The sequence below is a fragment of the Cucurbitaria berberidis genome (assembly GCF_010015615.1).
Source record: "Cucurbitaria berberidis CBS 394.84 unplaced genomic scaffold K460scaffold_4, whole genome shotgun sequence".
Taxonomy (NCBI): Eukaryota; Fungi; Ascomycota; class Dothideomycetes; order Pleosporales; family Cucurbitariaceae; genus Cucurbitaria; species Cucurbitaria berberidis.
In genome coordinates this window covers 3,777,513-3,797,322 of record NW_024468938.1, presented here as the reverse complement: position 1 = coordinate 3,797,322, position 19,810 = coordinate 3,777,513, and the positions used below count along the sequence as shown (strand labels likewise).

At 51.2% G+C, this 19,810-nt stretch overlaps 8 protein-coding genes across 8 annotated transcripts; 3 read left to right on the top strand and 5 right to left on the bottom strand.

Annotated features, from left to right (window-relative positions):
• Positions 1 to 149: 149 nt before the first annotated feature.
• On the top strand, positions 150 to 1,429 carry K460DRAFT_419042 (uncharacterized protein; the record flags this gene model as incomplete). Its single annotated transcript, XM_040937977.1, has 2 exons — positions 150 to 680; positions 761 to 1,429. The coding sequence occupies 2 exons, from the start codon at positions 150 to 152 to the stop codon at positions 1,427 to 1,429; spliced, it is 1,200 nt and encodes a 399-aa protein (XP_040786644.1).
• Positions 1,430 to 1,599: 170 nt separating this feature from the next.
• K460DRAFT_317227 (uncharacterized protein) lies at positions 1,600 to 3,400 on the bottom strand (the record flags this gene model as incomplete). The annotated part of the gene is made up of 5 exons (XM_040930351.1): positions 3,100 to 3,400; positions 2,803 to 2,901; positions 2,463 to 2,753; positions 2,100 to 2,359; positions 1,600 to 2,028 (listed from the first exon to the last, which is right to left on the bottom strand). The coding sequence occupies exons 1-5, from the start codon at positions 3,290 to 3,292 to the stop codon at positions 1,600 to 1,602; spliced, it is 1,272 nt and encodes a 423-aa protein (XP_040786643.1). The 5' UTR covers positions 3,293 to 3,400.
• Positions 3,401 to 3,549: 149 nt separating this feature from the next.
• On the bottom strand, positions 3,550 to 3,994 carry K460DRAFT_408385 (uncharacterized protein; the record flags this gene model as incomplete). The annotated part of the gene is made up of 3 exons (XM_040937157.1): positions 3,550 to 3,762; positions 3,816 to 3,896; positions 3,950 to 3,994. 3 exons carry the CDS (start codon positions 3,992 to 3,994, stop codon positions 3,550 to 3,552), a joined length of 339 nt encoding a protein of 112 aa, XP_040786642.1.
• A 599-nt stretch (positions 3,995 to 4,593) lies between these two features.
• On the top strand, positions 4,594 to 6,094 carry K460DRAFT_290302 (uncharacterized protein; the record flags this gene model as incomplete). The annotated part of the gene is made up of 2 exons (XM_040929190.1): positions 4,594 to 4,941; positions 4,991 to 6,094. The coding sequence occupies 2 exons, from the start codon at positions 4,594 to 4,596 to the stop codon at positions 6,092 to 6,094; spliced, it is 1,452 nt and encodes a 483-aa protein (XP_040786641.1).
• Positions 6,095 to 7,711: 1,617 nt separating this feature from the next.
• On the bottom strand, positions 7,712 to 9,617 carry K460DRAFT_408383 (uncharacterized protein; the record flags this gene model as incomplete). The annotated part of the gene is made up of 4 exons (XM_040937156.1): positions 7,712 to 7,732; positions 7,785 to 9,045; positions 9,113 to 9,422; positions 9,560 to 9,617. The coding sequence occupies 4 exons, from the start codon at positions 9,615 to 9,617 to the stop codon at positions 7,712 to 7,714; spliced, it is 1,650 nt and encodes a 549-aa protein (XP_040786640.1).
• Positions 9,618 to 11,445: 1,828 nt separating this feature from the next.
• On the bottom strand, positions 11,446 to 13,673 carry K460DRAFT_368951 (uncharacterized protein). Its single transcript, XM_040933874.1, has 2 exons — positions 13,133 to 13,673; positions 11,446 to 13,080 (listed from the first exon to the last, which is right to left on the bottom strand). The coding sequence occupies exons 1-2, from the start codon at positions 13,207 to 13,209 to the stop codon at positions 11,847 to 11,849; spliced, it is 1,311 nt and encodes a 436-aa protein (XP_040786639.1). The 5' UTR covers positions 13,210 to 13,673; the 3' UTR covers positions 11,446 to 11,846.
• Positions 13,089 to 14,260, bottom strand: K460DRAFT_157172 (uncharacterized protein). Its single transcript, XM_040926856.1, has one exon. It carries the CDS (start codon positions 14,217 to 14,219, stop codon positions 13,482 to 13,484), a length of 738 nt encoding a protein of 245 aa, XP_040786638.1. The 5' UTR covers positions 14,220 to 14,260; the 3' UTR covers positions 13,089 to 13,481.
• A 4,178-nt stretch (positions 14,261 to 18,438) lies between these two features.
• K460DRAFT_157012 (uncharacterized protein) lies at positions 18,439 to 19,437 on the top strand. Its single transcript, XM_040926855.1, has one exon. The coding sequence runs from the start codon at positions 18,648 to 18,650 to the stop codon at positions 19,389 to 19,391; it is 744 nt and encodes a 247-aa protein (XP_040786637.1). The 5' UTR covers positions 18,439 to 18,647; the 3' UTR covers positions 19,392 to 19,437.
• Positions 19,438 to 19,810: the final 373 nt, after the last annotated feature.

Below are 19,810 nucleotides of genomic sequence, written 5' to 3'. Positions count from 1 at the left end.
GATTACCAATGGTTGGAACGGTGATCTAGTCCATCTTAGGAAATGCACCCGCCCTCCGCACAGCTCTGCGAATCTCTCATCCACGCTTGATTGCACGCTGAGCTATACACATACTAAACCGCCAAGCTACGTTTGCTGCCGATGTCGCTATGGAGACTCTACCCCTCGAGTTGCGCGAAGAAATCTTTCTGTACTTGCTTCCGCGCATATGCCGGACCCAAGTCGTAAGCGTACCGGTCTCGTCTAAAGCAGAAAGGACCGACATCTACAATCTGCGACTAACAAGTCGGCGCGTCAACACAGGAGCATCGCAAGCTTTCCTGGCGGTTATTGGTGATATTCCAACGGGGTGCAGGGAGCAGAGTGTCCAGAACTTGACCAACCTCGTAGGGCTTGCGGATGTTGGCAATCACATTACGTGCCTGGCGTTCAATACTTGCAAGCTGTACATCACAGAGAAGCAAACATTGAGGCAGATCAACCAAACATGCTACGACCGTTGTCAATGGATTGCCAAGAGTTTCTGCAGCGAGGTGCTCGCCATACTGCGCAAGACGTCACGCCTCAGACATCTCATATGTCTGCCCGAGGCAACGCGAGGGTCCGAAGTGCTTCGGTTTGGAGTTGGGCACATGGTTCTTTTGGAGGTCATTGTAAAGGATATGTATGATCCCATGCAAGTGCGTATTTTCAAATTCCTCCTAAGCTTTCGATACCCGATCTATTAGACTGAAAAAAGGAGAACTAACAGTAATCCAAGTACATCCAGGAGGCACTCGAAGCAACCGCACTTAACGAAACGCTGGAAACCTTGACTGTACTGACCGCCTCTTTCGAGGGATTTCTAGAAGAGCCCACATCGCTGAGAAAAGCAAAGCCTCTACATCTACCAAAACTAAAGCACCTGACACTCAGTCCATCATACCACGACATCTCACGATTCGCAGTCTACTGCCCGAACATTACTTCCTGGCACACTGTTCTCGACAGCCGAGCCGAAACGTTCGATCTGATCCCATCGCAAACAGCGGGCGACTCCATCCAAATGGACTCAAGTCTGCGCTCGTACACCATCAGCGCCAAAGGCCAATATATCCAGACGAGCACTCTGGTTAGGTCTATTGCCGCTGCAACCGACCGTTTCGCGTCTATCCCAATACTCGTAGTGCGCGACTTGATTATACTGTTTGACATCAACTACGATGTTCATCCTTTGCCGGGAGAGGGTCGATTCAAAGAGCTGGTTTTTGAGAATTCGAAGTATTGTTGTACGGACGAAATCACCTTGAGCGGCCCGAGCGAGCCAAAAGAGCTTGATAGCAAATGGAGAGCTCTTCCTCGGCTGTGTGAGCGAGCAGGGCGCGTTCGTTTGAAGACGGGTATGGTCGATAGAGTCATTGAACGATCAGAGTGGCAAGGAGTAGCGTAACACGGTCGAATGTCAAACATGCTTCCGGCGCAAACGGGAAAGGGGAAAGGCAGAGGCCATGAACATTAGCGCATCTGTCGCATGACACCATAGTCGAAATGCGAAAACGGCACTCACTATCAACAGACTTTTGCTTCATAAGTTTCATTATCATTACTGCCATTACCGTATCAATTTCCCGGCCCCGTGAAGTTCCCAATAAACACCACCAAAATTGCACAATACGCTGCACTCGCAGCAAAAAGCTCGTGTCTCGCCGCTTTCGTCAACAAGCTCATGGCCGAGCTGAACAAGAGCGTGAACACTACCAAAACGCCTACAGCATTGAACGTGTCCCTAGTGTTGTTGTCGACTGTCCCCGTCCCCCCTGATGCACCACTCTTGCTCGCGGAAGTGCTATTGTCGGAAGAGGTAGGAATAGCCTCGACGTGCGTGGCAGTACTAGTGAGGTGGTACATGGTGACAACAGGAATGACTAGTAGAATAAAAATTATAAAGGTAATGAGGATGTTAACCAGTTTGTCGATGCGAGAGCTGCTATAGTAGGAAATGTGCTTGTTTGACGTTTTCTCCTGTAACTCTGGCGTTCGGAAGTACTTCTGTACACACATTAGCTTCAGTTTGACGCCGACTTTGCCAGGCCCGCCACGAGCGTTAATGGTAAACATACCTGTAGCGGCGGCGTCTTTGTCCTGAACACCCTTTTCAATACCCGATCAGCCTGCTCGATCATGGTTTCGACACCGCCGTCGAACTTTGCCCACTCACGGCCGCTGTGCAACGAGACAATATCTTCTTTACTGCGAATAGAGTCCATTTCAGCGTCCATGAGTGGTTTTAAGCTGTGGTGGTATCGCCGTACACTACGGTAATTGCGATTTGACGGTTTCCCAAAGGACTCGAGGGTTCGGGCTTTGATAAGGACCTCATCTAACATAGGCATTAGTCTAAACCCTGCCGCTAGCCCCGCAAATGGTTCGAAGTGTGGTTTTGATTGCGTACAGGGACGGGAATCGAGAAAAAGCAAACATACCATATGCTATCAGCTTCTCCCTGATCTCTCGTAGAATTAGTCTGCGATTCCGCGTCGTCTCTTCACCGTCTGCTCTGTCGATGTCAATCTCTCTACTCTTCAATCGGTCTGGCTCTTCATCAAAGTCATTCCAGTCAATCTCGTCTAACTCCTTTTCTAAACTGGTGATCTCATCTTGCAGGTCTAAGAGTACCCGGGAGTGCAAGTAGCTAAATGATCGATATAATGAGAAGTTCGCGTCACTGGATTGAAAAGCTGCAAGGCGAGGAAAGCCATTTGGAGTGTTCTCAACTAGCAATCGTGAGTGATGAGGACTGTTGAAATTGTTGAAAGCGCTCACGTTTCCTTGTCCTGGTTTCAAGGACATGTTCTGGCTCTGGCTCGGACTTGAAAGGGCCTGTAATCCGATGTAGGAGTTTCGGTCGTTTCTTCTCATTCTCTGCTCTCGTCTCAGTTTTCATCCAATTCATAAGCACTGCGGCACCAATTTGCCGCGCACGGTGTCCTTGTGCTGATACACTGACTTTAGCCGCTAAGTATGCCCTGAGCACCAGCTCTTCATTGGCATCCTTCGCTGGCGCTGATGTGACATTACAACTGGGTTTGGGGGCCGAAATGAGTAATTGAAATCACCTACGAGGCTGTGCACTCTCAAGGTCGACCGATAAGTTGATTTGCAATGGGGGCCGCAATGAGGGTGGTATAGTCGAATGACTATCATTATCAACAGCGTCGCCCCTCAATGTGGCGTCTGTGTTTGTCGGCGACACTGGCGATTGTGGTGTCTTCTCATCAGTAAAGGTATCGCCGGTCATTGCACGTGAAGCCATTGCAAGGATAGCTAAGCGCGACCCACGGAAAGCAAAGAAGAGCAGGAAAGAAGTCGAAAGGTTTTTGTGCAAACGCGACAACCGATGACATTGACGTCTAGTTAAGTTAAGGAAGAGGTTAACGATGAGCTTCGCCCTCCTTGAATGAAGGCCTCAGCTCGGGACGCCTAGACGCCTCGCACCATTGGTCACAGAGCAACGCATCTGCCTAGTCATTGCACTTCCGGTCAACACAGCCACATACTAGGGTAGCACTTTCAGCCGTGCCTCTCTATCTTCAGCTCCTTCTCTCGGATCCAGGCACCGTTCTTATGCAACCCTCCGGTAAGCGGGTCGAGCAGCTGGTACTCGACGTAGCCTCCCCGGCTATTGTATTGTGATTTGTCCACTATGAAGGAGCCCTTGGTCCGTTGCCCGTTCAGAAATTGCGGCATATGCACAATGTCGCCCTTGAAGAAGCGAGCGCTTTGCTAACAATTTTGTCAATGAGAACAGGCCGCGTAGAGGAGGACGAGGCACTTACAATGGCCGGGTTGGCGTCTAGGCTCATACCAGATTTCACGTCAGGAAGTGCGTCCTCGCAGGGCTCATCCACATAGTGCATCTGTGCCTCTCGGTCAGCATTCTGTGGCAAAGGTCTCAATATTGTCGACTTACGTTAGCCTCTGTAGCGGGCCTGACGTCGAGATCGTGTGCGAACATGTTGTGAAGAGGTGAAGCGGGAAATACGCCGTCGTAGTTTGATAGCCTTGTGCAAAATGCTTTCGAGGACGAGAAGGCTGTCTACTTATTATACGAGACTTTGCTGATGCAGGCCTCCGCGACTATCTAGGTGCTGCAGCCCTAGGCAGCGCAATCGTGACCGGATATAATCCCAGAGGGGCTCATTTGCTTGCACAGCCGCAGGAGTAGAAATGGTAGCTGAGCGTTGCGATACACCACACAACAGCCCGCTTCGCTGCTGCCCGCGGCCGATGGGGGCCATCTATCATAAGTCATCCCTATATTCGACGTAAGCACCGCTCTGCATAGTTGCGCGAGCAAGATGCCAGTCCAATCTGACAGAAAGTAGTTCTAGAGGATGGTGGAGGCTTATTTCAGCCCCCAAACCGTGGGATGGTTGCAAGACTGCCCAGCGCTGATTGGCTGGGTGGGCTTGCATTCGACAATTCCGCGCTCTTCAGGCCGTGTCGTGTGTCCCACCCAATCTGGGGGCTGAAAGTCGCTCTGAACTATATCCGTCATCATGGCCGGGTCCTGCGAACACGTCCAGCCTTGAAGCCTTGCTTCGTCCTTGACCAATGACCCTCACAAACACGACGGCACGCATCGTGGATGCAATGACGGCCGACGTTGCTCCCCGCAATGCGAACCCGCTCAAGAATAAGGTCGTCCATGCCGACATACGGATTCAGTCGATAGAAGACGAGTCCAAGCAGGATGGCTCTTATACGCCAGCGGCCGAGCCAATCGTGCAGCGCAAGTTAGGCCCTGAGGATGTCGCACATCAGCATCAAGCCGCCGAAATGCATATGTGGTGGGACGAGGCTATAGCCAGGAATATGAACCTGCCGGATGGTTACTCCAAGGTTGCGGTGCTGTTGATTAAGTGGGCAGAGGAACTGGACGAGCTCAAGACTGCGCAAGAGGTACGTTCAGGTAGAGGCTGCGTTTGAGCGCAATCTAACGAACGACTAGGCCCAAGAACTCGACACTCTATTTCGCGACCGCTTTCACTACGATACCAAGACCATCGAACTCAACGTTCGATCGAAACCACAGCATCAATTGAACAGCCACGTCAGCGACTTCGTCCGAGATCACGATGGGCCCCATAACCTCCTTATCATTTACTATACTGGGCACGGGGTCTATATGGACGACAAGAAGTACCTGGAGCTCGCGGCGACCATAAACCCTTCGCTAGGGAAGGGATTTAGCAAAGATGCTCGCTGCAATTGGAATAAGGCGGAAGAGATATTGAGGGACGAAGAGGTCGAGGGCGATGTCCTGACCATCCTCGACACCTGCTATTCGAGCAACCTCGTCAAATCCGGAAAACGCGACACGAGAAAGTTTGAACTGCTAAGCGCATGCCCTATCGACCAGACAACCGCATCCCCAGGCAAATATTCTTTTACGCGAGCCCTCATCGACGCCCTCGATGAGCTCCTCAAAGACCACAAGGAGAGCCCATTCTCCACCTTTCGTCTCAACCAGCGCATTAACCTGGACATTCGCCGTACAGACACGCCCTCTCAGCTCTGGTCAAGGGTCCACAGCGAGCAGCACATTCTCCTCGCACCATTAAAACCTCCAAAGGCAGGTGTTTTACAGAAGTCGACATACCGGGTTTCACCGAAGGGTTATCTGACGCTGCGCTTTGGTCTGAGCTATGCGTCGCTAAACCAGGAGCAAATCGAGTTCATGACGAGGACCTTGAGCAAGGCGTTCCACAACAAGGCCATGGTTGGTTTGAGAAAGATTGACTGGATAGAAATCAAGCCTGCGCCACCCATCACACATTTCCAACGTCTCACTCTCGTTATATCTGTTATCACGCAATGGAAGAGGATCCTGGGGAGAAGGAGGGAGGAGAGGGAGTCGCAGAAGCAATCTCAGCAGAGCGTTGACGAGGTCATTTCCCCGGAAGGAATAGAAATCGACTCGGCAATCTCATCGCAAAAGCGCCGTCACGCGGGTGGTGATGAGTTGCCGGAGGCGAAGAGACGCTATCTGGAAGCATCACAGCCTCCCTCCCCTCCCGTATCGAACTCTTCGCGTATCGGTTACGACCCGTGACCCTTGACAGGGGTGCGGAAGGCTAATTTTGTCACCCTCCATTATCATTTTTGCTTGGAATTTAGGATACCCGTAGCTACGCACTACTCAGCATACGTTTCAGTCGACTTTAATAATTTAAATCGCTTCCTTTGTAAAATGTTCTCGTGTCTGCAGCATTTCGTCGAGTCTCGGCGTGGTCCGCTATCTTGAGGCGAGAGTGGCGCCACTCCTGAATCACCCCACTGCCAACGGATCAACACGCGCGACGACACTCACCGCAGCAGGATTCTCATGGTACCTCGTAGAACAGTTATTTTGATAGCAGCATGGTAACGCGATCAGCACGGTCCGCTGATCAAGCGTATTCTATAAAATAATCTGTGTAGCGCTTCCCAAGACCTTCTTCCATCAGTACCAACACATCATCACATCAATCCACATCAATACATCAAGACATCAGGCCATCAACCAACAAGAGCCTCGGCATCTCATCACCACAAACCACAAACCACAACACCTACCTTATGATGAGTTCCACCACCACCATGAACGTGACAACAAACTTCATGGACCACACAATCGGCCATTGCCGCGCACAGCGACAGGCACTCTACTCCCGCGCCGACATGTACAGCGCAATGCGAGCCAAGTCAAGCAAGACACCACATCTCTTTGTCTTCAAAGGGAACGATGAGAAATGGGTCGAGTCCCACGAGGAACTGCAACGCTGGGGCATGCAGCCGCAGAAGGCAACATTATAACGACCAGATCAACGACGATCAACGCAACGAAGAGTTCAATCATATCCGCGGGCAATGAGCAGGCGCTCCATGATAGAGCCTATTTATACATGAAGCATTAGAATCGGTGTTTGTTTTGGGTGTTTTTTTTCGGGGGCGCATTCTGGCATCAATCGGCGTGTTCGCTTCCCTGCTGGCGGCATTATTTGCGGGTTGGGGGTCTCTTTAGACTAGACAGACGGCAAGATTATAGCGACGACGACGACATTGGAAGTCGCAAGAGTCGCTAGGTAATGAAATGAGAGATACATTTAACTCACGTGTTGTTTTGTCCCAGTTGCATTCCATTGTTCCTTCCTGATTACGCAAGAGAACACATAACGAGCACGGTCGCGTAAATATAAGAGCCGCAGCTGGCGCAGACGCTAGAATCTACGGAGGAGCCTAGATCTAAGCCTTAATCTCGGAGGGAGCGGTTGAGGCGGCAGGGAGGACTTAGGAGTGGGTCTAGTTGAACCAGGTGGTGTTTTGCACGCGTGATGCCACGACTTGTCTCAAAAGGACTGTAAAAGACTACACGCATTGTATTCTGCTGTGGACATGTAGCCTCTTGTTTACAAAATTGAGTTCATTCCAGACGCATTGACGGTAGTCAAGTCAAGGTAGGAAGATGTGAAAGGAAGGAAAGACAAGTCGATGTCTATGATGAAGGAGAGTAGAGAAAAGAAAATAGTAGGAAATGCTATGAAAGGTCATGAGATCCAACCACTATATTCTCTCCCCGCCAGACACTCAAAGTTCACCTCCACAGACTGGCGATAGCTTAACAGGTAGTCCTGGGGCGTAGGCGCTTTTTAATGTTTTTTTCTCTCTGCCAGAACCGCGTTGGCTATTATCACATGAACCACATGCCCATCTACAAACACAGATTAGCGATCTTCATCTCAGCTCGCAGAGCCGCAACTTACCATGTTCCTCTTGACCAACTTCTCCTTCTCGGTGGCCGAATCAAACGTAGGAGCTGGCGGCGGTCCATATCCACCCGTCTCGCTCTTCCATGGTCCCTCACTGCTGCTCGTCTTACTCACGCTTGTTTCGAACGTAGTCTGACTATGGCTGTAGCTCGTTGCCGGTTCACTTGTATTAGGATCGAAGCTGAAGCTGGTAGCGTCTGTTGAAGTGTTGGGGATGTCCCTTGACGATTTGGGACCTTCATAGGAGCCTGAGGTAGATAGAGATGAGGACCAGCTATCGGATGGAACAGGCCAGGAGGAGGCGGTGGCGTCGGTGCTTGTCTGGCCGATGTCTCTAGTGGTGGTACTGGCGAAGGTGATTGAGGTCGATGAGGCAAGGAGAGATGAAGATGATGGTGTTTGAGAGTAGGTGAACAGGCTGGACGATGATCGGGTACTAGACAAACGGGTGCTGGAAGAGCGAGCGGTGCTAGACGAGCTCGAGCTGGCAGAGCGGGTGCTTGAAGACCTAGTGCTGGAAGTTGATATAGTGGTGGAGCTTCTCGTAGTAGACTTGGTAGTAGAGGCGCTGCTGCTAGGTGACTTTACGCTGGACGACCGAGTATTCGAGGAAGAAGAAACCGTAGTGAACAAGGAGAACGAACTAACGCTGATCGAAGGCAATCCTACAGTCGAGCTCAAAGAAGACAAGTACGTGTAGGACGTAGTCGATGGCGTGGGGGTAGAGGGGTATGTTGTCGAATTAGCGTATCTTGTAGACACAGGTGGTGGACTGTTGTAACCAGAGGACGTTTTGGGCGCCTTTGACGTGGCATTAGGGCTACTTGAAATAGCAGTAGGTTCGGTGATTGTCTGTACGATCGAAGAACTGTTCGTCGGGAACGGGGGGAGAGGCGTAATCGTGAGAACCGACGTGGAGATAACAACAAGAGTCGTGTTGAACTTGGGTTCATCCGTTGAGGCTGGCGGGCTTGGCGTGTAGCTCGAGGTCGTGGCATTATCAATATGCGTGAGAGTAGAAGTGTAAGTGGATAATCCTGGCGCAGTCCCTGTGCTTCGGGTGGTTGGAGAGAAGCTTGTGCTATTGCCATAAGGTGCTGAACTGTCTGGGAGAGAATGAGAGGAGTATCCGGTTCCGGAAGAAGAAGCACCCGTGGATAGTGGAACGCGAGTGGATGACGGTGGGTTGGGATCCCAGCTGGACTGCGTAGCATCGGTAAACGTATCCGTGGTCGCTCTCGTTGAACTGCGAGCACTAAGTGGCGGAATATTAGTACATCTATTCACCTCAAAGGCTGACATTGCAAGTAGTGATGACTTACGTGACACTTGGAGTGACGAGTATGCTCGTGGATTCTACTGTACTCTTTGTCAAAGTGATGGTAACGACACTGGTGTCGACAACTGTAGATAGAACCCGAGTTGTCGAATTCAGATCCGAGGAGGTCGGAATAGTAGCGCTCGATGGGATGCCGGTTGACAATGACACACCAGTTGAAAACGAGACTCCAGTGCCACGAGAATGAGTGTAAGACACGCCATCACCACTAGTGCTCGTGATGGGGTGAGGAGACGGATAGTATGGCGGAGGCGGGGAATAGGAGCGAAGCCTGACGTGGTTTGGGACATGCCCTAGACGATATATGGTCAGGTAATCATGTCATTATGTATTATGGTTTCGATAGGGGTGTAAATCAACGCAAGAGCATATGCATATACAGCCCAGCAGGCATGAGGATAGGCAACAAGCAGGAGCTTACATGACATACGCTCTGCAGCGGCGAGCGTAAAGGTAGCCACCAAGGAGAAGGAGGTGGTAAACCTCATGATTGGTAGGCGGTGGATGACGGATACGTATTGTAGTCCCAAAGGAAAGAGAAGAGAAAGCAAAAGAAACGAGAGAAAGTGTCGAAGCGGACACGGCTACAGCTGAGAAGCTTTACCTTGGAGCAAAGATGTCAGGAAGGCCTTTATACGTGGTTCTTTCATGTTCCAATGCAACAGTAGTATTCCATGATCTTGTCATAGCTTTCGTTCAATATGAGCAGTACTCCGCTGGGACCAAACACGGGAATGCAACACGGCATCCTGCTTCCCATTGACACGTCCCTACTTCCATATTCCTGGAACAGATACTCTTTTAGCATATTCCGTGTCGCCTCCAAGTCTTTGGTACGTGTAGTTGGCCTGGTCGCTCAAGCTTGCAGTGGTTTAGGATCCTTAGTGAAAAGGATGGTCATCGGATTGGTTGGTCGTTATGGTTCAAGACGCCATGGAGCAGTTCAAGACGAACGCTCATGGTCACTCCGGATAGATTGATAGTGTAACATTGAAACTGGTGTTTCAAAGTTGAGTCGGGGAAGCAATTGCGGGAACAAGAATAACACACGGCTATCAGCATTACACAACGACACGGTCGCCGCCACGGGTCGTGCAAGAAAAGACGAAGACAGAAAAGCTTAGAGGTGAGATAACTACGAAACTTGGCCTACCGTCGTTGAGAGTGGCAAAGTTTACACTGCCCTCATTCTAGGCAAAGTGGTGTTGCGAGGTAATGAATCCATGTCGTTCATGTCCAAGGTAGCGTAGTTGAAGTCGTCATGTTCGACTGACTTGCGAACCCCAAGCCTGTGATGACAGTCGTACAGAATCCCGATGACGGCTGACAACTTCATGACAGAAGCCTCTACATGTCGCCCGTCTGTGGAAACCCGGGCCAGACATATGCAAAAGAAAGTCCACAAACGGATACTCGCAAACGCCACCAAGTGGGCTTTGGCTACCTGGTGTTGCACATAAACTGGCCAGGTTTTGCTTCTTCAGGATAATTATTAGCAGCGACGACTGCTGAAATTTCTCAGGTCTCTGTTGGATGGGTCCCAAATGTTCCTTTAAAAAACTGATTCCAAATCGGTGGCGCATTAATTTGGTCGATGAAAAGTTATGTCGTGTCCGGGGCGTCAAGAGCGCAGTCCTTGAGCAAAGTGCGAAGCTGAGGTCCAAGCGAGGTCCAAGCTACTCACACTATGGGCGACCTGTACATCGCTCGAAATAGCAGATTCCAAATTGCTTCTGCCACGGTGCACAGATGCAGAATGGCACGGGAAAATTCCGACAGGAGGAGCCGCCAAAATTCTCTGGATTCGAGGACTACAGACTGGAGCATTGGGGTACAGTGCATCGAATGGGGAACGTGCCGCTGCCAATAGCCGGAGGGATGCGGATAGGTTGTCTCTGTGCCGTTGGGATTGATGAGTTGTGCGATGCTGCGTGACGCAGAAGTGCTAGCTCAAATCTACACTAGCATCATCACGTGTGTAATGTTTGTCCACTCTCCCTCGAGAATAGCTACTCGTAGCCACTCACTGATGCCTGAACAGAGGCGTCTGTCACAGGCGTGTCATTTGTGGCGCGAGCAAGCTTGTGCGCGTAATTGGCAGTCGTCTACTGTGTCATTTCACTATGCCCGTGCCACGCTTCCCTCGAACGGCCCGCTCCGTCGTCACTACCTATAAGTCCTAATCGAGGTTCTGGCGACGGTGTCTAGAGGGGGAGGTCCGAGCTCGTAAGTAGGAATTGGGAAGATCTCATTCCTCGCTCCGATGCTGTAATGCTGTAATGCTGTAATGCACGAAGCGTTATGGTCGTGGATGCACACGTCAAGTACTGCATAACAAGTAACTAGATTGGGAGCAGGAAGCCAATTCAAGGCCGCTACAATTATTAATTATATCGTAGCTAACAACATAGCCCAATACTATGGGGAGGGGAGATGTCGCCATCAAAGCGACCTAAAGCGCCAATGTAGAAGACACAGCAATGTCTTTACCCCCTGGTTATTTTCCATATCTGCGCCAGCAACTCCACAGAACGCCCGGAGTCGTAACATCGTTAGGAAAAAGGATAGTAGGTATCGGGTACATATTAACCAAGAACATAATGAAAACCTTGCAAAAATCATAAATAAGCGAGTGCCCGTTACTTACCCTCAATAATCCCAAACGCATTGCGCTCGAGCATAAGTTATCAGAACGAGTATGAGAACTTCTAGCAACCTCAGTCCCAGTTGACGAAGTTGGAGCCATCGAGTTGATCGTTGGTAACCTGTTCTTCGCCAAGTTGGGAGTACCCTCCGCCTTGGAAATCAAAGAACGCATTGTAATCACCATTTCCAGGTGTTAAGAATGCGTCGTTGGGATAAAAGCCATCTGATATCGAAGATGGGGGATTGGCGTCAACACCATGTTCCATCTTGATGCCCACTCCAGTTGACAAAGTCTGTGCCGTGCCAGTCGGGGTTCCTGGGTTACCAGTCTTTGTCGGCTTCGAGAAATTGGGATTATAAGTATAGGTAGGAGCAAAGGGTTGAGGAAGGGAGTCGCTACCCGACATGAACATGGCAGTTCGGGGATCGTTTGGGTCAAGTGCTGAACCGATGAACTGCTGCGACTCGGGAGGCAGTGACATAGTCAAAGGGTTCGTGTTCGACAGCTGTGAGTTCATGGGATAGGCTGTTGGGCTATACATGTACGAGTTGGGCGTGCTAGTATCGCTCTGTAAACGCGGCTCCTCTTTGATTGATCCTGCAGTTGGTGATGCGCTCTGAGGTGATTGAGCAGTGGGCGAGCGCGAATATGTAGGACGCAACTGTCCATCTCGAGGTGGTAAAGATACTCTCCTATTCATGCCGCCCTGCGGTGAAGTCACGTCGTTGTTTGCTTGCTGTGCAGACGGATCGAAAGGCTTGGCCGCTTGAGGTAGCTGGATGGAAAGAGAACGTTGATGGGACTGCGAACGCTGAGGAATATGGTACGGAGACTGTCGAGATCCTTGTGGTTTGGCACTAGTGGGACTAAAGGGTTGCGCCTGTTGAAAATTCTGGGGTGTAGTAGAACTAAACTGCTGAGGTGGGAGCATGAGTGGATTCATCCAGTTGTTCGCTTGAGGGAAGGATCCACCATTGGCTGGGTATTGACCACCAAACTGCTGGTAGGATGGGTTCTGATACTGTGACATGAACATGTTTCTGACGCCATGCTGTGTCGCAATGTAGTCGTGTAGCTTCTTGTTGAACATGACCGAAGTAGTGTGCAGATGTGCATTCAACCGCTGGTACTGCGTAGGCAAATCATCGTCTTCTTCTTCGTACATTTCTTCATTGATGACATCCTGTTCAGTCACACGCAAGGCACGTCCCGTGCGCTTCTTATGGATCTCAGAAGCTCTTCGTGCAGACTCAATGCGCGCCTCGAGACTGCGGTCACTGCGTCGCGATGCAGCGATGTAGGCACTGCACAGAATCAGTATACAAAGCCAATCTGACACGACAAGAGGTAACGAACCGTTCTTGGTTCTCTTCGTGAGTGCGCTCGGTCTTGACCGGTCTGGTCGCAGTAAATGTTCGACGCTCCGCCGGCATGGTGAAATCCAATCGGTTGAAGTAGGTGACAAATAAGGGTGGCAGGTGTGCAGTGGCAGTGTGGTCGCTGAAGGCTGACAGGTCTTGGACAGTGTCTTTTTCTCTTACGAACGGAGCACTCAGTCGTCTAGCAACGACAGGCTGTAGGTAGAGAGTAAGGTTGTAAGATCGGTCGATGAAAAAGGAGCGGGCGTGGAGACTAAGGAGGACAGGAGGAGGGGAAGAGTGGCGACTGTCGACTAGGTACGACGGAATCTCAGGGCTGAGCAGGCCTAAAGATGGGCCGAAAGCAACGGAGCTAAACAGCTCATGTACCGCGTAGCCAGGGGACAGGTCAGCAGCAAGCCAGATGCAGATACGCGATCGAGGAACAGTTGAGCGCCAGCGAACGCCGCGAGGCCTGAAGCGACGAAGCCGCGATGGGCAGTGGACCTGTTACTGGGGGCGGGCGATCGAACAACGCGTCGTGGGCTTGCCGATGCACACAGAATTCGATGTGGGCTGGGATATGGACCCGAACAAAACATTAAGTGGCGCCTTAGCAAAGCCTGATTGGAGCCGGGGCGAACCAAGACTGGGTAATTGGAATTGTGGTAAACAGTTTGCGCATCGAGCGCTGCAAGCGATGTTACTAACGCGACGCCGAGTCCGTTGACTTGTCTGTGTGTAGCAATGCGGAAAAAGCAAGCACTATACAGCGAACAGCGAACAGCTTCTGAAAGTCGAGCGAGGCAGGAATTCAGCAAACAGCTTCCTCGATCGTGAGCGGAAGAGAGGAAAGGAGGCTTGACGAGGGCCTCCTCCTGATGGTGACCAACGAGAGTCCCCGGGGCCAAGTCCGCCACCTCAGAAATTTGGGAGGAGTGTGCACTGTGGAGAGGGGAACTGCTGGTTGAGGCTAGCGACTTCGCAGGCTCAATAGCTCCGTCGCGCCTCGGCGTCTCTGAAGCAACGGACAGGGACAGGCTGGGACGGGTACAACACTGCCTCACACATTGCTTGGCCAACATGGCGATCGAAGCACGCTAGGATCTTGGGGCACCTTCCCGACGATAAACGAGATGGCTTGGTTGAAAGAGTTTCCGAGGCCTTCATTATGACGGGGGGGGCACATGGTTGGCGTCTCTTCAACAGCTCCCAAGTACAGACGCCTCAAAGGAACAACAGGGAATAAGGAAATTGAGCCAGGGCGAAAAAGCAAATCACAGGAAACACACCGTCTCCCTACTATCCATGGCCTGATATCGAGCCTAACCACCGCTTGCATTAGATCCAGTCTGACCTCACAGAAGTAGAGAAGAGACGAGCAGACCTCCACCATGTTGTCCGCCAGTCCCCAATGTTCGATCGCCTCGCTTCGTCTGCAAAAAGTCGGGGTTTAATCGTGCAGCAAATCTGCCCTGAAGGTCGATCGCTGGCTACCTTGCCGTCCATTTACATGGGGGCCCCGATCAGAAAACACAACCTTCAAGATACGCGAGCCTTGCATCCGGTTTAGGCCCGATCTGCTTGAAACGTGCTCGGAGCTCCCAGACGCCATCAAGTCGCCGTCCCACCTGGGCACCTACCACACAGATTTGACACTACCATGAGCATGACACCAAGTTTGGTAAACACTGTTTGTCTAGAGCCCTCCCTAGACCCCCATGTTTTTCTTTGTCACGTAGCGGACTCTTGTGATGCCGAGCCCCACCGACGTCACACAGAGTTGTGCTACTCGTCTCCTTCGGTCGCCGCGCCACGCCGCCCGTTCCTTCCCGCCGCCCTCTTGCCAAATCACTGGGCCACTAACGCCTGTCTTCACCTCAACCGATCATGACCAAACCCCCTTTCCCCATGCTGGGCCTTGGATCTGAGATCTCGTCACGGATGGTCTCTCTCCGTGGAGGTCCTTGCCGGCAGATTATCCCCGTTTTATCCCCGTCTACTTGACGCTGATGGACTTCGCAACAGAATTCAGATCACACCCTCTGCGGCCGACACTGGATGGAAATGTTAGGATTGGTCAGCTAGGGCTGTCGCGCAACGCAGTTTCTCCAATATGTACGACGCTTCTGCCACATCTCGACTGGAGGCAGGGTCCACGTTTTGAAGTCACTTTGTGTCACACTCCATAAAAAGTGACGTAAAGCCGGATTGGTTACAACCACCGAACCCATATGCCGAAAGCTCCCTTATTAAGCGGAGCGGAAAGATCCAACGCTAGCTTGGGCATTTGGATCTGGCTGCAAGATCTTGCAGCCACCTCCACCCCTAGTGAACTATCCCGGCGTACGCTGTGTTCAACGGCAGCTCGCAAAAGCTCATCCTTTCCGCGAAGCCAGCCGCTGATGTAGAAATTCACCGAGATTGTCTTGCGTTCCCTAGCAAGTAGGCCAGATAATCTCATTCAAACACAATGTAAAAAACTGGTCCAACATGTGCAGAGACGCGCAGATTGGGATCTTTTGCTAGTGGATCTAACGTCCAACACGTATGGCACAAACTTGAAAGCACGATCACAATTGCATTCGGCACTCTACATGCTACCAGGCTAGTAGTTCTCATCAATAGCAATACTACACGTTGCACATATCCATCTATTCCGGGCAAACCTCCCGGTCGCTTCGAGTCCCCCCGACTGAACCCTAACTAGTCTACAAGGTCTTAGCCATCTAGAAGGCTGACGCACACTAATCACTTCGATTGCACGAAACACAAATCTCCAGCCGCATTGTACGACGTTTTCCCGCTCCGCGGGTCAAACAGCGGCTGGGGGGTATGTGAGGCATACCCTCCACAGTATGCATTCCCGGTGATTCCTTCCCGTCCAACCAAATTCCGATCTCCACACCCCATGATTTTAGGCTTCCCGCTTTCTCTGACCATCCGCGCGAACCCTAGAATCCCACAATCTCAAGATTCAATACATGTGTGTGGACCACCTGCATTAGCTGGCCTAGCCGCTATTCAACGTACCGCCGCTCAGAAAGATAACGTGGTAAACTCTGTATTGTTCAAGCCAGAGGTGAATGGCTCCAGACCTGGGGCTCCACGGTTGGCACCTACGTTACTCAACGGCTCCCCAGATATGCCGCGCCTTGCACGCTCTCCATCTCGCAGGAAGACATGGCTTACGGCGTTCTCGCTTATGGTGTTCCTCGTATCGGTGGTGAGCTAAAACTCCGCTCATTCATATTGGGCACTGGATGAATTCAGCTGCGGCCGTGTTCACGACCTTACATCTTCCTTATCGTGTAGGCTAAATGTAACCGTCGACTTTGAGTCCTCAGCTACCACTGCGAAACCTCCACCTAGAAACATCAACGGCCCTTGGTCATCCTGAAGTGACACCGCTAGCTCAAGGTAAGGAGCACAGCCTACGTCCCGGTCTACGAGGAGCTTTTGAGGACTATGAAAGGTATTCTTTTGTGTCTTGAGCAGCTATCAGCAACGCCATAGCGCCTCGCTATCTCGATGTCTCCACGAACCAATCATGTCTAATACGGCACTGCGGGTAGCTTGACCCAGATACATGGCACGATCTCACTTCAGATGACCCAAGAACTCGGCATGCAGGTTCTTTGTACAGCAGACATGCTAGTTGTAGACCGATTACATGACCCTAGAACTTGTACATGGCACCAAGCAAGGAGGACCGTGGAGAGATTCCAGGACCTGTTGGAAACAAGACAATGAGTTTGACATCTAGCGTGGTCTCGCGTCGTCATAGCAATGTCAACCCTTATCCGCTCCCTTCCGTTTTATGATGGCTAAATGTCGCAGATGGTGCTGCTGGGGTGGTGAATCGTGCCGCGTTTGTTGCATCCATCATTAGCTAGGTCTCTTCCAGGATCAGTATAAACTCTTTCACGTAGGTTTTTTTCCATTAGCCTCACCGGCCTCACCGACCTTGATCTCCTTCTTGAGCCCCCTGTCGGCTACCCTTTCCTTCACTTCCATCTTCTCATGTTACGTCTTGGTTTCCAAGCAACTGAATAGCTCCTCAAAATATGAAGTTGGGAAGCTACGTACTCAATCCTGAATCCTCAACGCAAACTCTTTTCAATGTTCCCCTCTATCTCAAGATCTTCTTATCGACTTCCCTAACCTTGCGCACATGTTAATCGCGGCTGCCTTCACATTCTCTCAACCAAGTCCTTCTCATACTCTAGCTGCGCGTTCCGCTTCTTGATCTTAGCCTTCACCTTCTCACTATCTTTTTCCTTTTGTAAAGGATTCATCTGCAAACGTGTCGGGGACCCTAAACGACGATGTCGTAGCTTTGACGGTGCTGATCTTGTGCTTGTAGACATGATACACCCTTACCCTTGTCACTGTAGTGTAATCTACATATTTATCATCTCTTTGTATTCGGCGAGAGTGATGCGATAGCTTTCCGAGGTTATGAAAGCTCGATGGAGCTTGGCCACATGTAGTGTTCTGCTGTAGAGGGTCGGTAAGAAAGTGAAGCACTGGTGAATTTCTCAAAGGTGTTTTGGGATTACCCTTCTACTTGTATGATTCGGTACGCATCATGTGGATAACTCTCATGCCGCCTAGCCTCGCCTAGCCCAAGGGTGAGGGCTTGCGGGTTTTATGTGTTGCACGAGAACTTTAATATCAACAACTTGGTAGACGAAGGATGACATTGCTTCCACAATCATGCTATGGGCTCTCCAGTGCGACTCCTACTGATATTCTGAGGCTGGGAGTATGCGTTTCCATGGCCAGTTTTGAGGTTGCGTGCTTGCTCTTGCGCGTTTGTTGCTTCGGTCCAATTTGGAAAGAGCGGTGGAGCGCACCTTCTTTTCACTTTCACCTTCACCAGCGCGCTTTCTCCGGCGTTCTATTTTGCTCCATGCTGTTCTATTTTGCTCTACGTCACGCCGCCCTCCAAGCTCTTAAACCGCTCGGCCTCGACTTGACTTGTCCACTTCTTTTCCTCACCTCCACTTTCCTCACCTCCACCCATTCAACCCACCACAGTGTATCACCAAGCACTTGCATCTCGACAGCGTCACCACAACCGTCACAATGATCGCGACTACTCTTCTCAAGATGCTCGCGCTCTTCTTCCTTGTCGGCCTCGTTGCCGCCACGTCTGCGTCCAATGTCATCAACTCCAGCGCAGCCCAGTGCCAGACTGGTTGCCATGCCTTCTTTACTGGCTGCCTGAACCGTCATGAAGGCGCCGACTTCTGTCGTGACTTCGTTTGCGAGTACTACGGCGACAAGGTATGTTTACTCATCTAGCCCGCCTTTTCGCGACTGCGCGGGGTTGGTGAGACCCGGTGAGAGGACAGTGACTGACAAGTGCATAGTGTCAAGCTTGCCAGGCCTGCGGACCGGCCGTGCCACAGTCGTATGAGTTTACGGCTGGTATCGACGTCAAGCGCGAGACGCAGGAAGCCAAGTCATACTGCATCATCGCCTGCCTTGATGCGACCTGCCGCCACATGTGCCTCAAAGATGAGTCCGAGATGCCCAAGGACCTTGACGGCGCGCTCGTCATCAATGAGGCTGATCTCGACAATCGCACCGTTGCAATCAAGATGGAGGGCACGGATGAGTCTCAAGCCGGCGGACAGCGTCGTTGCATCCATTGGGTGTGTGTCTTGCGCAACTGCTACTATGCAGAGTGCCAGGCGCAAGGCCAGACTGAAGAAGTCGCCCACCTCGCTACCCTTGAAGTGATGGCCCAGGATGGAGATGTCCAGGCTTCACCAGAGGGCTGCCGCCAGTTTTGCAACGACTCCGATCAGGGCATGTGCATCACGCTGTGCGCCCCCAGCGGTATCGAGAAGAGCTCTGCCGGGCCGACTCCACCGCCTCAACCACGAAATACATGCGAAATGATTTGCATGGACAAGATGTGCTTCCTTGTTTGCTTACCTCCCCATGCCTCCGCCAACATCGAGAGGCGCTCTTCACATTCTGCCTCCGCCAACATCGAGAAGCGCTCTCCCCTCCTTTATTGCATACTACGTTGCGTGGCGGACATGTGCTGGGTTCTCTGCTCTCCCCACTCTGCCTCCGTCAACGTTGAGAAGCGCTCTCATTATTCTGTCTCAGCCAATGTCGAGAAGCGCTCTCCTATCGGTTGCATACGGCGTTGCGTGGCGGACATGTGCTGGCTTCTTTGCTCTCCCCATTCCGCCTCCGCCAAACGCGAGGTCGAGGATGATGTCGCAAACAACTAGCTCTATCACAGTAAGTTATCTTCATTCTCATTTTGAGCACCTACTAATTACAACATAGTACATTTTCTCTCGGTCATGTTCTAACACGGCTATGGAGGAAGCTCCGGTCTGCGTAGACTTTGATTCTGATGAGTCTGCCTGACAGGCCAAAAGATAAAGCTTGCTCGGGGCAACATATGGGGTCTTTCGTAATCTATGGGTCCAAACAAAGGACCATACGAGGGTTCGATCTTCGAGGGCGATAATACAAAAGTAGTCTCTCATGTGCTTGTCTTCTCTTGCTCATGAACATGCGTACGGCTTTTACTGATCATGTCTCCCTATACATACACGTCATACACTTGCAAATTCTTGAAGCTCATCGATTCCCGCCAATGCTAGCTCTTATACATATGATACACAAACGCTACGTCATTGTC

Bases quoted from the DNA above. Each gene is read 5' to 3' on its own strand.
- K460DRAFT_157012 (XM_040926855.1), top strand. From the start codon at position 18,648: ATGTGCCTCAAAGATGAGTCCGAGATGCCCAAGGACCTTGACGGCGCG.
- K460DRAFT_368951 (XM_040933874.1), bottom strand. From the start codon at position 13,209: ATGCCGGCGGAGCGTCGAACATTTACTGCGACCAGACCGGTCAAGACC. The intron at 13,081-13,132 runs GTTCGTTACCTC...GATTCTGTGCAG, and splicing joins CACGAAGAGAACCAAGAACG to TGCCTACATCGCTGCATCGC.
- K460DRAFT_157172 (XM_040926856.1), bottom strand. From the start codon at position 14,219: ATGTTGGCCAAGCAATGTGTGAGGCAGTGTTGTACCCGTCCCAGCCTG.